The sequence below is a fragment of the Acinonyx jubatus genome, chromosome C1 (genome assembly GCF_027475565.1).
Source record: "Acinonyx jubatus isolate Ajub_Pintada_27869175 chromosome C1, VMU_Ajub_asm_v1.0, whole genome shotgun sequence".
Classification (NCBI taxonomy): Eukaryota; Metazoa; Chordata; class Mammalia; order Carnivora; family Felidae; genus Acinonyx; species Acinonyx jubatus.
In genome coordinates, this window is record NC_069381.1 from 199,435,777 (window position 1) to 199,451,786 (window position 16,010).

General features: G+C 48.0%; 1 protein-coding gene across 5 annotated transcripts in view; it reads left to right on the forward strand.

Annotated features, from left to right (window-relative positions):
* STK36 (serine/threonine kinase 36) overlaps positions 1–15,737 on the forward strand; it is a 26,275-nt gene extending 10,538 nt beyond the window's left edge. For all 5 annotated transcript variants that reach the window (XM_053215801.1, XM_053215800.1, XM_015066663.3 and 2 more), the window contains exons 12-27: positions 3,253–3,432; positions 4,361–4,458; positions 4,847–4,952; positions 6,458–6,608; positions 6,800–6,927; positions 7,463–7,567; positions 7,915–8,013; positions 8,100–8,188; positions 8,473–8,536; positions 8,723–8,833; positions 10,455–10,529; positions 10,972–11,134; positions 11,351–11,498; positions 11,728–11,875; positions 12,438–13,184; positions 14,243–15,737. In XM_053215801.1, coding sequence (XP_053071776.1) covers positions 3,253–3,432; positions 4,361–4,458; positions 4,847–4,952; positions 6,458–6,608; positions 6,800–6,927; positions 7,463–7,567; positions 7,915–8,013; positions 8,100–8,188; positions 8,473–8,536; positions 8,723–8,833; positions 10,455–10,529; positions 10,972–11,134; positions 11,351–11,498; positions 11,728–11,875; positions 12,438–13,184; positions 14,243–14,386 — 2,556 coding nt within the window. In that variant the 3' untranslated portion in view covers positions 14,387–15,737. The remainder of the gene's footprint in view (positions 1–3,252; positions 3,433–4,360; positions 4,459–4,846; positions 4,953–6,457; positions 6,609–6,799; positions 6,928–7,462; positions 7,568–7,914; positions 8,014–8,099; positions 8,189–8,472; positions 8,537–8,722; positions 8,834–10,454; positions 10,530–10,971; positions 11,135–11,350; positions 11,499–11,727; positions 11,876–12,437; positions 13,185–14,242) is intronic.
* Positions 15,738–16,010: the final 273 nt, after the last annotated feature.

Consider the following 16,010-nt stretch of genomic DNA (forward strand, 5'->3'; position numbering starts at 1 on the left):
CCCCATGGTCATCTGTTAAGTTTCTCAGGATCCACATAGGAGTGAAAACATATGGTATCTGTCTTTCTCTGTATGACTTATTTCACTTAGCATAATACTCTCCAGTTCCATCCACGTTGCTACAAAAGGCCATATTTCATTCTTTCTCATTGCCACGTAATATTCCATTATGTATATAAACCACAATTTCTTTATCCATTCATCAGTTGATGGACATTTAGGCTTTTTCCATAATTTAAGCCTTTCGTTTTCTGAAACACCATGATCTTCCTTCCTGGGAACTAGCCAGAATATGTTGCCTGCATTTCTTTCCTTCTATTTTCTTTAAAGTTTTTTTTAATGTTTTTTTTTTTTTAATTTATTTTTAAGACAGAGCATGAGTGGGGGCGGGGCAGAGATAGAGGGAGACACAGAATCTGAAGCAGGTTCCAGGCTCTGAGCCATCAGCACAGAGCCCAACATGGGGCTCGAACTCACAAACTGTGAGATCATGACCTGAGCTGAAGTTGGATGCTCAACTGACTGAGCCACTCGGGCGCCGTTTTTTTGTTTTTTTTTTTTTAATGATTTTTAGGAAATTTACCAAGTTGTGAAACCATCACTATAATCTAGTTTTAGAACATTCTTATCTCCCCAGTAAGATCCCTCATACCCATTTACAAGTCATTATCATTCCCAAAGCCCTGGTCCCAGGCAACCCCTAATCTACTTTCTGTCTCATAGATTTGCCTGTTCCAGGTAGTTCACATAAATGTAATCATACAGTGCACAGTTTGGTTTTTTCTTTGTTGTTTTTTTAATGTTTATTTCTGAGAGAGAGAGAGAGAGAGCACATGCACGCACCAGCAGGGGAAGGGCAGGGAGAGGGAGACAGAGAATCCAAAGTGGGCTCCACACTGACTGCAGAGAGCCCAATGTGGGGCTCAAACTCACGGAACCACAAAATCACAACGTGAGCCAAAGTTGCACACTCAACTGACTGAGCCACTCAGGCACCCCAATACCCAATTTTTACATCTGGTTCCTTTCACTTAGCGGAACATTTTTGAGGTTCCTTCTTCTTGTGACATATCAATACTTCATTCCTTTTTATTGCTCGTTCTCATTAGAATTCTGTCATATGGCTATATCACATTTTGTTTCTTCGTTCATCAGTTGATGGGCATTTGAATTGTCTCCACTTTTTGGCTTTTATGAATAATAATGCAATGAACATTCATATGGAAGTATTTTTGTGGATATATGTTTTCATTTTTCTTCTGTGGATACCTAGGATTGCTGGGTTGGATGGTGATTTATATTCAACATTTTAAGAAACTACTAAACTATTTTCCAAAGTGGCTGCATCATTTAACATTCCCGCCAGCAATGTATGAGGGGCCCCATTTCTCCACATTCTTGCCAGCTTGTATTATTGTCTTTTTATCACTGCCACTCTAGTGAGTGTGAAATAATGGCTTATTGTCATTTTAATTTGCACTTTGCTAATGACTAATGTGGAGTGTCTTTTCATGTGCTTATTAGCCATTTGTGTATCTTCTTTGGTGAAATAGCTCTTCGGTCCTTTGCTCATTTGTAAATTGGGTTCTGTCTTCTTGAGTTATAAGAATTCTTTGTATATTCTGGATAAGAGACCCTTATCAGATATGTGATTTGCAAATATTTTTTCCCAGTCTATGATTTGTCTTTTTATTTTCATAAGAGTGTCTTTTGAAGCACAAAGGTTTTGAATTTTGATGACATTCAATTACCATTTTTTCTTTTTGTGTATTATGCTTTTGGTGTTACGTGGAAGACATCTTTTCCAAACCCAGAGTCAGAAAGATTTCCTCCTATATTTTTTCTAAAAGTTTTTTTTAATGCTTATTTATTTATTTTGAAAGAGAGAGAGGGGCGCCTGGGTGGCGCAGTCGGTTGAGCGTCCGACTTCAGCCAGGTCACGATCTCGCGGTCCGGGAGTTTGAGCCCCGCGTCAGGCTCTGGGCTGATGGCTCAGAGCCTGGAGCCTGTTTCCGATTCTGTGTCTCCCTCTCTCTCTGCCCCTCCCCCGTTCATGCTCTGTCTCTCTCTGTCCCAAAAATAAATAAACGTTGAAAAAAAAATTAAAAAAAAAAAAGAAAGAGTGGGGGGAGGGACAGAGAGATGGAGAGAGAGAGAATCCCAAGCAGCCTCTGCGCTGTGCTGTCAGCACGGAGCCAGATATGGGGCTCCATCCCATGAACTGTGAGATCATGACCTGAGCCAAAATTGAGAGTCAGACACTCAACCGGCTGAGCCACCCAGGCGCCCCCATCTGAACTACTCTTTAGCTGTGTGATTATTGACTCCTTACTTAACCTGTCTAGAAGCTTTAGTGCAAAATGGTTAATTGCCTGCACAGGGTTATTGTAAAGAGTAAATGAGCAAATAAGTGAAAAGATTTAGAAACACTGAATGGCATATGATAAAGCACTTGATGTAAACATTACTCTCTTTTGAAGAGTATCCTTTTATTTTTTAGAAATTTTTAATTTATTTTTGAGGTGGGGGGACAGAGAGACGAGAGAGAGAGAGAGAGAGAGAGAGAGAGAGAGAGAGAATCCCAAGCAAGCTCTGCGCTGTCAGCACAGAACCCGACACGGGGCTCAATCTCACGAAACTGAGATCATGCATGCCCTGAGCCGAAATCAAGAATCGGATGCTTAACTGACTGAGCCACCCAGGCGCCCCTAAAGAGTAACCTTTTAAAGAATAGCCATTTCAAAGTATCATACTGACCCTACTTTGTAGGCTATATGAAAATAAGTGGCAGGCTAGATTTGGCCTGTAGGTCATACATAGTTAGTCAAGTCCTGATCTAGAGTTGGATGATACTGCTTTACCTGTCTGGAGTTGAATGACACTGTTTTGCGTCCATTGTGTTTAATCTTTGGAAGTGCGTGTGGGCACATACATATGTTTTTTAAAGTTAAAAGCTGGAGAAGGAAGGGAGCAGATAGGAATGGCACTGGGCCTGACGGAGATTCTGAGGGAGGTCCCCTGTCCCTTGGTCACCACTGTTGTAAGTCAAGTGACCTGACCATCTATATCTATATTCTTCTTTCTTGTTACTGCTTCCCTTTTTCTCTATTCTCCTTCTTTGGGTTTTAGAGTCCCAAAGAAAGGAATGAGAACATTGGTCTGCTTTGCCAACTCCTTGGGGACAATTAGTATTTGTGACTCCTTTTCCCTCTGATAAGATCGATTACTGTCTCTTTCCCTCATGTCGCCCAGATCCTGAAAGGCATGCTGGAGGGTGCTTCCCACATCCTTCCTGCACTCCGGGTCTTGAGCAGTCTTCTGTCCAGCTGCAGCGACTCTGTTCTCTTGTACTCCTTCTGTCGTGAGGCAGGGCTCCCCGGGCTGCTGCTCAGCCTGCTCAGACACAGCCAGGACAGCAACAGTATCCAGCAGGTAAGCAGTAGGCCAGTAGCCTTGAAAGACTTCCAGGACTTTCTGCTCCTTGGATTTCTCTTCTTCAAAGTGCCATCTCTATTCAGCCCACTGCCTTTTCTTTTCTTTCCTCTTCTCCGGTTAGTAGACCACGAGTTGCATACTCCACTGCCTTCTGATGCCAGGCAGATCCCGTCAGTCAGGGAGGTAGACTCTGTGTGACTGTATGAGAGTAGTGGGGAAGACGACAGACCGGAGATCTTGTGCCCAATCTGAATGGGACATGCCCTCAGCTTCAGCTCACTGTTGCCACATGAGAACACGGGCCCCGTGTTGCCAGATCTTCCAGTTTTCTAAGAGAAGCTAGAAATCCAGATTTTTATGCTCAATTTCCCAATATTTAGAGCACTGTGGTTTGGAATATTAAATCCTAGGTTTTAATTGACCTGCTTTTATAGAACAGAGTACTGAAATTCAGGGATTAATCAACTTATACACCAGCATTAGCTTGTAAATGGCCACAGGGACAATAAATGGAGGAGGTAGGATAAACAGAGGAGGTAGGCATGAGGCTCAGGGTGTCTGAGGCCAGATCTGTGCTACCCCACGCTGCATTCTGCTGTGGCTGAGCTGAGAGGACAGAACACTGAAATGTTTAACGGGAAGCTGCATCCTGCTGGTGAGTGTTAATCTTGAATGTTTCTAAGGAATTTAGAAAGGAATTTGAGCTATTTGAAAAATAGAGCCTCCTGAACTCCTAAATGCTATTCTGGCCAAGCAAGATACAGGCTGTTTACAGCCCCCTGTCTGCCCCTTTGTTACCTCTAGATTTCCTCTTTCTGTCCAGAAGCCTCCCTGTTTGGTCAGCCTGACTGGATATCTGACACCTTTTTCACTGCCTTTTCTCTTTGTCTACATTGCCCTTATTCTCCGTCCTCTTCCCTGGCAGCAATGTTGGTATGGGACCTTCTTACGGCACCTGATGGCTGTGATTCAGGCCTATTTTGCCTGCACCTTCAATCTGGAGAGGAGCCAGACAGGTGACAGGTGGGATGAGAGCCAGCTTTGCTCTGTTGGCCACTTTGGCTTCAATTTCTACCCCCAATTCTTCCTTCCTCTATTGGGAAGAGGCTAAGTGAGGAGAAAGCAACAGGTTAGGGATCCCCTGATTCTCTTAAGGACCGAGACCACTCTAAGTTCACCCCAAGACTTTGAGGTTCTAAGGGTCACCATACACTAAATGGAAGGGTCACAATTTAAGTAACGTAGAGAAAATGGCAAAGAAAGGTCTTGGAGGGTATGTAAGACTCTGTGTGTGTTTAGTGGGGGGAGGGGAAGGAGCATTCTGATATATTCCTTTGCACAGATTCTCCTACCTGCAGAACTGACGTTTACCTCACGTGGGCTTTTAGAGAGATGGGCTATTTTTTCCCAGCCTACAGGTGTTTCAGGAGGCCGCCAACCTCTTTTTGGACCTGTTGGGGAAACTGCTGGCCCAACCAGATGACTCTGAGCAGACTCTAAGGAGGGATAGCCTTATGGTAATCTGCTCCCTTGTCCAGATTTCTGTCTCTGATATCTTTCCATGTTTCTCCCTTTCCCTTTCTTATAACTATAGAGGGTTAGATCAAAGTAATAGAACAAACATTTATTGAATACCTACTGTGTGCCTTATGCCACTTGAGTACGAGAAGGTCCCCATTGTCAAGGGACTAGTAGTCTAGTAGGAGAGATGAAAAATGATCAAGGACAACAGCATGAAAAGTACATTAGAACTTGTATAAAACTTGTATAAAGTCCAGAAGCACCACTGAAGAAGATATGATTAATATTACTTGGGGAGTCATAGAAGAAATCTCAAAGGAAATCATCTTTGCTAGGATTCAAAGAATGCATAGAAGTTTGCCGGGTGGGTGAGGCGGAAAGTAGGGAGGACATTCTAAGCAGAAAGAGCAGCATTTACAAAGGCCCAGAGGCATTAAGGACTGTGGCCTGTTTCAGGGAACTACAAATAGAAGTATTTCTTCTTTTTTTTTTAAATTTTTTAATGCTTTTTTAATTCATTTTTGAGAGACAGAGAGAGACAGAGCATGAGTGGGGGAGGGGCAGAGAGAGAGAGGGAGACACAGAATCTCAAGCAGGCTCCAAGCTCTGAGCTGTCAGCACAGAGCCCAATGAGGGGCTTGAACCCACGGACTGTGAGATCTTGACCTGAGCCAAAGTCGGATGCTTAACTGACTGAGCCACCCAGGTGCCCCTAGAAGTATTTCTTTTTGAAGAGACTTGCAGATGGACTAGTATTTCCCAAATGTATTTGCCCTACGATTAGCAAGCTAGTGGGTTCTCGCCCCTGGACTCTGGAAATGAGGGACAGGAGAATAGAAGATTGAATGAGAAGATAGCGGAGTTCTGACTGATCTCCAAGGGGACACTTCGGGAGGAACATGAGCAAGGAAATAAACAGTTGCCTAGCCATTGTTCAGACTGGCAATTGGGAACACAGATCTGGGCTGCATTTCTGCCTCCAGTGAGCAGTCCATTCGAACTCTTCTAGTCTGAGAGCCTATTTTAACCTCCCTCATCCTTTCAAGTCAGGAAGCTTTCAATGTCTAACCTAAACTTTGGCCATCAGTGACTCACATTATTGGCCAGCATTTGTCATATGTCACTGTGCAGTGAGTGCATAGGAAGTTTGGAATAAACACCCCACCTCCTGAAATTCTGAATCAGTAAGACTGGGTTGGAAGGGACCCAGGAATCCCCAGGAATTCTCATACTCATGGACTACAGATAACACTTTGAGAAACATCATCTAGGAAGCAGCTGATCAGAGAATAGGATTGATAACCTAAAATTGCCATCCTTGAAATGTGAAGGCAATTAATTATAATGCATTTTCTGTGTGAGGAATACTTAGAATGCCACAGCTGGTCCCCCTGGGTTTTCTCCTTTATTCTCAGGTTTTCTGGGGGGATTCTTGCTCCTTACCCTAAACCCAGTCAGTTTTCTGCTGCCCTAATGTTAATGCCGCCCTTGTCTCCCTTAGTGCTTTACTGTTCTGTGTGAAGCCATGGATGGGAACAGCCGGACCATCTCCAAAGTCTTTTACTCCAGCCTGCTGACTACCCAGCGGGCTGTGCTGGATGGGCTCCTTCGTGGCCTGACAGTTCCCCAGCTCCCTTTCCACACACCCCCAGGTAACCAGAGTAGGGAGCGGAGGTTCTCTTGACTTCTGAGTAACTCCAGCTGTGCCCTCCCGACTGCCATTGCCTCGAAGAGTGCCTGGCATTTAGTGAGGGCTCAGCAACTAACTGTGCACTGAAAGAATGAATGGGGATCCGAGACAAACAATCAGACCCCACCCTGCGTTCTTTGCTTTTCTCCATAGGAGCCCCCCAAGTGAGCCAGCCACTACGGGAGCAGAGTGAGGACCTGCCTGGAGCCATGTCCTCTGCACTGGCAGCCATATGCACTGCTCCTGTGGGGCTGCCCAGCTGCTGGGAAGCCAAGGAGCAGGTCTGAGCTGCAGTTTCTGATTTCCTCTCATCCATGTTGCTGGAGATGAGGCTGGCCTCAGCTTCTCAGAAAGGCAGAAAAACAAGCATTTTTGCTTCCCCTTACTCGGTACTTCCAGAAACAGATGCTTCCACCTGGGTCTGGTAATCTGGCCACTTGTTGAACACGATGTCGCCAAAATCCCAGAACCCTTGGCCAGCTGGCTAGAGAGCTCATCGACAAACTGCCCATGTGGTAGGGTAGCTGACCCGAAGCTACCTGTGATGCTGCCTCAAGGGCTCAGGATTTAGATTTCCTGCTCCCTTTTGGCCAGCAACACTTTCCTCTATACCTGTCTCTACTAGGGCTAAACTAGGCCATGACTTTTGGTTCTTCTTTGGCCATGAAGACTGGGAATAGAATGGGATCTGAGGTTCCTGGTGAACCTGAGGAAGAGTGGCTAGCAAGGGGTTGAGAACCCTGAGTAGTTGGAGACATGAGAGGAACAGGATTGGAATATGGGAATGGGGTTGAGGCTTCAAGTATGTCCCTACAGATCTCTCAGCATTTGGCGAATCAGCTCACCGAGGACAACAACCAACTGAGACCGTCCCTTATCTCTGGCTTGCGGCATCCCATCCTGTGCCTACACATTCTCAAGGTACTGCCTGTCGAGAACTCTTGGGACTTCAGATTTCTTTTTAACCCCCAAGACCAAGAGAGAAAGACACTGAGAGAGACAAGAGACCCCAGAGGGTCCCTTTCTGCTTTTCAGTCTGTTCGACCTGAGATGGCCCCACTGTTAGCCAGTCCTCACTAGAATAGAGCAGTAGCCCTATCTCACCGTCTTATAGCAAGAAGAGGCGGAAGTTGGCCTGAACTTCTCGAATTGCCCCAGTGTGGACACTAGATCTGCGGAGAGGCTAGCCTGCTTCTCAGCTGAGCCTTCTGATCCAGGAACCCAGGGGCTGCTCGGCTTCACTGACAGACTGCTTCCCACTCCTTTAGGTTCTCTACTCATGCTGCCATGTCAGTGAGCGCCTGTGCCATCTGCTAGGGCAAGAGCCCCTGGCCTTGGAGTCACTGTTGATGCTGGTCCAGGGCAAGGTAGGCCAGGAACACAGGCAGGTATATCGTGGTGGCCCTACTGTCTCAATCAGAAGTTGCTCTGATATCTTTGGTTTCCTTTGTAGGTAAAGGTAGTAGATTGGGAAGAGTCTACTGAGGTGGCACTCTACCTCCTCTCCCTTCTTGTCCTTCGGCTGCAAGATCTGCCATCTGGGTAAGCCTGAAGTAGGTTCTGTCCACTGGAATCTTCCCTCCCGATAGCTCACCCTGACGTAGAATATGGGGAATGGCACCTTACAGCCTATCCTCAGAAGGGATGGGGATAGAAGGGATGGGGATGTTCTCTACACAGAACAGAACAGACCTAGATTCCTACCAACTTTGTGCGTCGGAGCAATGGTCATGCAGCCGTGTGGAGAGTGCCATCCAGCGGGGAGGGAGGCCATTCCCTAGCCTCCTTTCATTTGGTGCATCCTTTGATGAATCTTCTTTTTCCAGAATGGAGAAGCTAGGCAATGAGATTGCTACTCTCTTTACCCATTCACACATTGTCTCTCTCGTGGTGAGTTTTCAGTTTTCCCCTCCTTCCCCTTTTCACCCTGCCACCCAGGCCTGCGGGGTGCACGGGCATCACTCTCATCAAGAGGTGGTTATGAGGCATTCTTCTGGGCCAGAGACATAAATCTTCTCTGCCTGTCGTGACTACTGGGCAGATTCAGACATTCCTTCTCTTCCTCTAATTCCCCAGAGTGCAGCAGCCTGCCTGTTGGGTCAACTTGGTCAGCAAGGGGTGACCTTTGACCTCCAGCCTGTGGAGTGGATTGCTGCAGCCTCACACGCTCTGTCTGCCCCTGCAGAGGTAAGGTATACTGGAGAGGGCACAGACAACATTTTCACTGAGTCAGACCCAGGACTCCACTTGGGGGCAAGACTGAAGTGCCAGCTTGGCTGGGGCAAACTAAGCAGTCGTTCATTTCCTCCCTGTCTGCCCCCAGATGACAGCTTCTCTGAGCCCAGACTGGGCTGGCACTTCCAAAGAGGGACAGAGGGAGGGGGACCCGAGTTACCTACTGGAGGATGAGATCTTCCTGCCTACTTTAGTCTCTTCCCGCAGAAGCTCCTGCTCCTATTGTTAGGGTCATTTCAAAAGCTTAATCTCTTCCCCTCTGACTACAGTTTGGCTTCCCTGTCCCCCCTCCTTCTCCTTAACTGAAATGGAAAAGGTGGCTGGCATCCCGAGAACTCTTGAGGAATCCAGTCCATTGTGTAGCCTCCTTTCTGCTTTCTCCTTTTCCGGGCCTTCCCCCCCCCCCCCCCCGCCTCTCCTTTTTAGGTACTTTGGAACCCCTATTTCTTTCATTTTGTAATAAGGATAGACTTCGTATTCAAATGATCATCATCCTTATAGATGCAGAATTCTTTATAATTTGGAAAGCACCTCACATCTTATCTTACAACACACTTGAAAGAGAGACGCATGAAATGTAATGAGACTCACCTGCTTTTTCTAGATAAAGTTGAACTTCAGAGAGGTGGGACCAGTAGTGATGACACTCACATTCATCCAGGAGCCCCAGTCAGAAATCTGGGAGTCATCATAGACTGTGTTCTCTGCTCCATTATTCCCCCATCTAGATGGTTCCCCCGGGTCCCATGTGTTCCGCCTTCCTGTTGTCTCAGATCTTTTTTTACCTGGCACCATCACTGCCCTGCCTTAGTTTGTGTGCACACCATCTATGTTGCACTGTGGCGCTTGCCCGCTGAAGGATCTCTATTCTAGGCTCTCTCCTCTCCAGTCTATTCTCTTCACTGCCACTAGGGTGAGCTTTCTTAAAAGTCTAGTCATTTGTTCAAGTATTTAGCACAGAAGTATCTATTGAGTACCAAACGCTATTCTGGGTTCTGAGACTACAGCAGTGAATAACAGACGAAAATCTTGCCCACGTGGAGCTTGTGGAGCTCAGTGGCTTCCCATTGCTTCCGGGATAAAGTCCAGACTCCTTTACCTTCTCCTCAAAGCCATCTGTTACCTCTGGGCTCTATAATCCTGCTATACCAGAAGTTACCACTTCCAAAATTCACTATCATTTTTCATGACCTGCCTTCATTTATGCTACAAGGAATGCTGTCCCTTCCTACCACCTCCTTCTCTTGACTGCTTTTTGAACTTTTAATTCATCGATGTTCTACCTCCAGAAGGCAGAGTTAGGCACTCTCAACTGTGTCTCCACCCCCACCCCAACCCCAGCCTCTTGTGTGGCAAGTGTCTTCCGACCCTACCAGATGATGTGTCTTTAGAGCAGAGGTAGTCATTGAATGAATAGTCAGGAACCAGGACTTGTGTAAGTCCAGGAGAGCTTTCCCCACTACACCAGGCAGAGGACAAGCTCTTTCTGCCTGACCAGGAGTTGCAGGCATGGGTTTGTGAGGCCCCTTCATCTCTCTTGGGGATCTGCATTCTTCCTGCCTCTCTCTGTCAGGTCCGGCTGACTCCACCAGGTGGCTGTGGATTCTATGACGGCCTCCTCATCCTGCTGCTGCAGCTTCTCACCCAGGTACAGGTGCATCCTAGGTTGGATGGGAAGGCAGGAGAGACAAACTAGGCATTTTGATGAACCGCTAGACGATAGGAATGAAGAAGCAACCCACACTTGCCTCTTCTGTCAAATATGGTGGCCGTGATTACCTTCAAAAGGGCCCCCCTGCCCTCACCGTGGACCCTTTCTGGGGAATCCCAGCTGCATCCCAGGATTCAGTGAGGAGGAGAGCTGTAATTCCCTGGTTTCTAGCAGACACTTTCGTGGGTTAAGATGTGATAAGAAAGGTAACTAAGACAACAGGGAAATCCCACATTGTTGGGAAAACAGAGGAATTATTTCTGGGACTCCCTTCCCTTAGAGGTCAGGGATAAGAGTGAAAAAAAAGAAAAGAAAAGAAAAAGGCATTTGATACCTGACTTTGACTTCCCTACCCACCCTCCTTCAATTTCATCTCCAGCCAGGGAAGGGTAGCCCGATAAGGGACGTGGCTAGCTCAGAAATGTGGACCATTCTATGGCACCGCTTCTCCATGGCTCTAAGGCTCCCCGAGGAGATGTCTCCACAGGAATCACAGCCATCACAAAGCCCAGAGCCAGACTGGACGCTGATCTCACCCCAAGGTATCTTTCCATAAGCATGGCCTCCTTTGATCCTTTTCAAGAGGAGGCAGCCTAGAACTGGGTTAGCCCACAGAGATTGCAGCCGCTGCCCCCTGGGGAGAGGATGGCACAGACTGCGCTGGATGGGAAGGGGACTAAATAGGTGGGGGCCCTGGAGAAGCTGGAGCATCCGGGGCCCTTTCTGCACCACTGGGTCTCCATTCTCGGTGTTTCCAGGCATGGCAGCCCTGCTGAGCCTGGCCGTGGCCACCTTCACCCAGGAGCCCCAGTTATGCCTGAGCCACCTGTCTCAACGTGGAAGTATCCTCATGACCACCCTGAAGCACCTGCTTTTCCCCAGATTCCTGCGTCAGCTGGGCCGGGCGTGAGTTCGAGCTAGAGGAGGGAGACCAGACTGTCCAGACAGTCTGCAGTGTGGCGGTGGGGAGGGGTGGGCAGGAGAGCCGTAGCTGACAGCTTGAGCTACGAGGCCAGAAATAGGACTGGTGAGGTTGGAGAAGGGGCGCTGGACTCGGGGATTTGAGAAGGGGGCAGAGAATAATAAAGGGTGGGTGAGTAAAACCGAGTAAATCCTTCCACTCTGCCCTCTTTAGGCCTCACGGGTCTGGGTTTCTGCCCGTCGTGGTGCTCTCTGTCTGCCAGCTCCTCTGCTTCCCCTTTGCCCTGGATGTGGATGCCGACCTCCTTGGAGGTGTGTTAGCTGACTTCGTGGACTCAGAAGTCACAGCCCACCTGCTGCAGGTATTTGGGAAAGCCACCAGGCGTGAAGGTGGAGGAGGAAGATGGCCGACCTCGTGTATTGTAATTCACTTCCCAACAGCTCCAGGGCTCCCCTGAGCCCCTGGAAGAGTGGAGCATCTGGCTTGATGTAAGCGTTGGAGTGGAGAAAGCATTCAGGCCCGAGCAGAAGCACTAGTTGGAGCTGGGGCTGGCGCCTCCCGTCTCCATCTGTCCCTCATCTGGATCTGTTGAAGTTCTGTGGGGAGGACATCCCAGTCTGGGCAGGGAGACTCAGCTCCTCAGCCAGGAGTCACTTCTGTGCAATCCTTGGCATTCAGCAGTGGGTTTTTGAAGGCAGAGAGCCTGAGTCCTTGCAGAGCAAGGAATGATCCTGCACCTGTTCTCTTGGGCTCCACAGTCTCACGTGGAGGGCTCGGGTCAGGTCTTCCAGCTCTCTGTGGTATTTCTCAGCATGGCTTGGCTTTTCTCTTGGCCAGAGCTTGGGCCCCTTCTAGCTACCTTGCTGTGGTGAATTCTTCCTCTCCCTGAACCACTTTGCCTGCTCCTCTATCCCTTCTCCCAGGTCTGCTGCCACCATCTTCCGTTGACGCAAGTTGAGTTGCCTGTCAGCCTCCTCACACACCTGGCCCTCACGGATTCCACCTCTCTCAACCAGTTTGTGAACACAGTGGCTGCCTCCCCTAGAACCATCATCTCCTTCCTCTCAGTTGCCCTCTTGGGTGACCAGCCGCTGCTGACCTCTGACATTCTCTCCTTGCTGGCCCACACAGCCCGAGTACTGTCCCCCAGCCACTTGTCCTTCATCCAAGAACTCCTGGCTGGCTCTGATGAATCCTATCGGCCCCTGCGCAGCCTCCTGGGCCACCCAGAGAATTCTGTGCGGGCCCGCACTTACGGGCTCCTGGGCCACCTGCTGCAATACAGCATGGCTGTGCGTGGGGCACTGCAGAGCCAGGCTGGGCTGCTCAACCTTCTGCTGCTGGGGCTTAGAGACAAGGACCCTGCCGTGCGGCGCGGTGCCAGCTTTGCTGTGGGCAACGCAGCCTACCAAGCTGGTCCCCTGGGACCTGCCTTGGCAGCCGCGATACCCAGTGTGACCCAGCTACTTGGAGATCCTCAGGCTGGTATCCGGCGCAATGCCGCGTCAGCTCTGGGCAACTTGGGCCCTGAGGGGTTGGGGAAGGAGCTGTTACAGTGCCAAGTACCCCAGCGGCTCCTAGAGATGGCCTGTGGAGACCCCCAGCTAAACGTGAAGGAGGCCGCCCTCATTGCCCTCCGGAGCCTCCGACGGGAGCCCTGCATCCATCAGGTACACCCCTGGGGACTTCCGGACCATGACGATGGAGTTGTATTTCACGACATTTTTCTGAGATAGCCTTTAAGGAATTGGGATGCTGGGAAACCCATGGGCGGTGTCTTGGAGATGGGTGTGCCATCTACCATCTCCCACCCCGGAGAAGGGAAGGAATGTGGGAGAGGGCTTCGATGAGTGGCAAATTCCCAGGATCTCCAAGCCCAGGGGTTCTCTCTTCTTGAGGCTATGTGGGAAGGAGGTGAGGCCAGATGAGGTGATGTTGAGGTCTAGAGGGATTTCATTCTGGGGGCTGGGAAGGGGCTATCTTTTTTCTTTTTTTTAGCACTTACCACGTGAAAAGCGCCATGCTAAGCATTTTACCTTTATTACCTGGTTTAAGCTATTATATTCCTCATTTTGCAGGTGAGGAAACTGAGGCACTAAGGATTTAATAACGTGCCCAAGTTACAAAGCTAGTTTGGGGGACTGGACTTCTGAGCTCAAGGGTCTGAGTCCTGAGCCCATACCTTAACCACTGCTTTATTCTGCTTTTTCTGCTTGTGACATAAGTAGCCTAAGGGAATCACACATCTCCCTATGATAAGGCTAAACCTCCAAATTATAATAAAGCAGTGTGGGAACATTGGCTGGTTCATGCAGAACAGAAATTTTGACAGGATGGTGATGATGTAAATTATGGGATTTTCTGGCAATCCATATGGGGAAATAATATAAGAGACTCTTGGTGGTACTGAGGTTAAGACCCATTGGTCAAGATTCATGACTAGGAATCACACTTTTTGACTTACTGTCACTGCTGCATTTATGACCCCTTCCTGGGACAAATGCATGGATCCCTCGGTGCCTCAGTTTCATGGTGTGTAACCGAAGAGAATGGCAGTAGACCTCTGGTCTCGATGAGCCCTCTCTCCAAAGTTTCTCTTTCCCTGCAGAATCTATATTGATTCCCCAGGGGCCCATTGTCTTTTTCTTTCTTTACTAGAGTGGGAATTCCTGGGCCAAATGAGAGTCCTCTGCATGTCCTATTCTGTCATCTGCTCTCTGTCTCACAGGTGCTGGTGTCCCTGGGGGCCAGTGAGCGATTAGCCATGCTCTCTCTGGGGAATCAGCTCCTGCCGCATAGCAGCCCCAGGCCTGCCTCTGCCAAACACTGCAGGAAACTCATTCACCTCCTGAGGCCAACCCACAGCACGTGATCTCAGATTCCTACGGTCCATCCACCCACTTTCGTTACCCCTCTATTGCCAACCTTTTTCTACTATTCAAGCCACCAACTCAACCAAGAACTAAAAAGAGACTAAAAAAAGAGATAAGCTACAAGTCGAATGATTTAAGAACGAGAAACTAGAAGACATTTATGTATAAAGCTCCCTCCTTTCCCCAGATTCAGGATGATTTCAATCAGTAAACTTCATTGCTGTTGGTGCCAGAGAAGATTCCTTCCTTTTCTACATGCAGGGGTCTTTCTCCAATAACATGCCTTTAACCCCAGGAACATACCTCCCAGACCTCAGGGAGGTACCTTCTACCTGAGAGGCCACTTCCTTTCTAGAGCTTGTATAATCCTCCCAACAGGTTCTTGCTTTTGTGCACTGGCCCTAGGACAGTGATGAAGACTGGGCCCATCTCAGCTCTAGGCTATGGGGATAAATGCTGCTGTGGATGGTTTCCTGGCCCATAGCCCACATTCCCATCCATGGGTTATGGTAGAGAGTCTTTTCTTTTTTCTTTTTCCTTTCCCCTCTCTCCCCTCCCCTTTCCTCTCCTTTCCTTTATTTCTTTAACTTTCTCCTTTCTCTCTTTCTTTCTTTCTTTCTTTCTTTCTTTCTTTCTTTCTTTCTTTTTTTTCTTTCTTGTTTTTCCTTTCTTTTCTCCCCTTCCTTCCTTCCTTCCTTCCTTCCTTCCTTCCTTCCTTCCTCCCATCCACCCATCTTTTCTATGTAAACTCCTGTAGTAAAAGGTATACCTCACCTTACTTGGAGATGCCAGGGTAAGAGCTTGGGTGGGGGGTCAGCTCCTCTCTTGGCTGCTGGTTGGTGCTGCAGCTCTTGTGTCCCGTTCACACAAGACCATGGTTTGGGACCTTATTTATTTATATCTGTTCCTGCCTTCCAGCTTCCTGCATCTCAGCTGAGCTACATGTGGTCACCTACTTCCAAGCCAAGACCAGTGGAGCTGAAATAGGAGAGATAGGATTAAACAGAGTCGTACATTGGATTGCTTTGTGATCTCAGGCTTAGTGATGAGTTTTGATGTTTGATGGAATTTCAATGTATAGGGAAACCCAATTGCTTGAGAAGGGCAGCTGTTTAGGACGTCGTGCATTTCACCAGAAAGAGATGTTTGGCAGACCCATTAGAGTTGAGATCCAGCTGGAAACATACTACAAAGTTTCAACCCTGACTCACCGGATGGCTTGCGACAAGCTTCCCAGAGCCTTCCTTGGTTTCTCTATCCATAAAATGGGGGTATTACTTTTTGTCCTTCCTTAAATTCCAATTGTTTTTGAAATGAAAGATGAATAAAGTGCCTTAGTTTTATAAGGAATTTTATTTAGCATTCATCTTCATTGTCTGTGTTTATATTTTAGCAAAAATAACATTTTTTTCTAGAGACCACTGGAATTTCCTCCTGTCCAGATTATGGCAGTTCAGTTCAACATTGAGTTCTTTCTCTGTGCGAGGTACTGTTGTAGGCACTGGAGATAAAGCAGTGCTTGTTTGTCGTAGAGTTTCCATTCTAGCTGCGGAGTCAATGAACTTACCAAAATAAGTGAATTCTGTACAGGATGTAGAGAGGTGATAAAGCTCTGGAGAACAA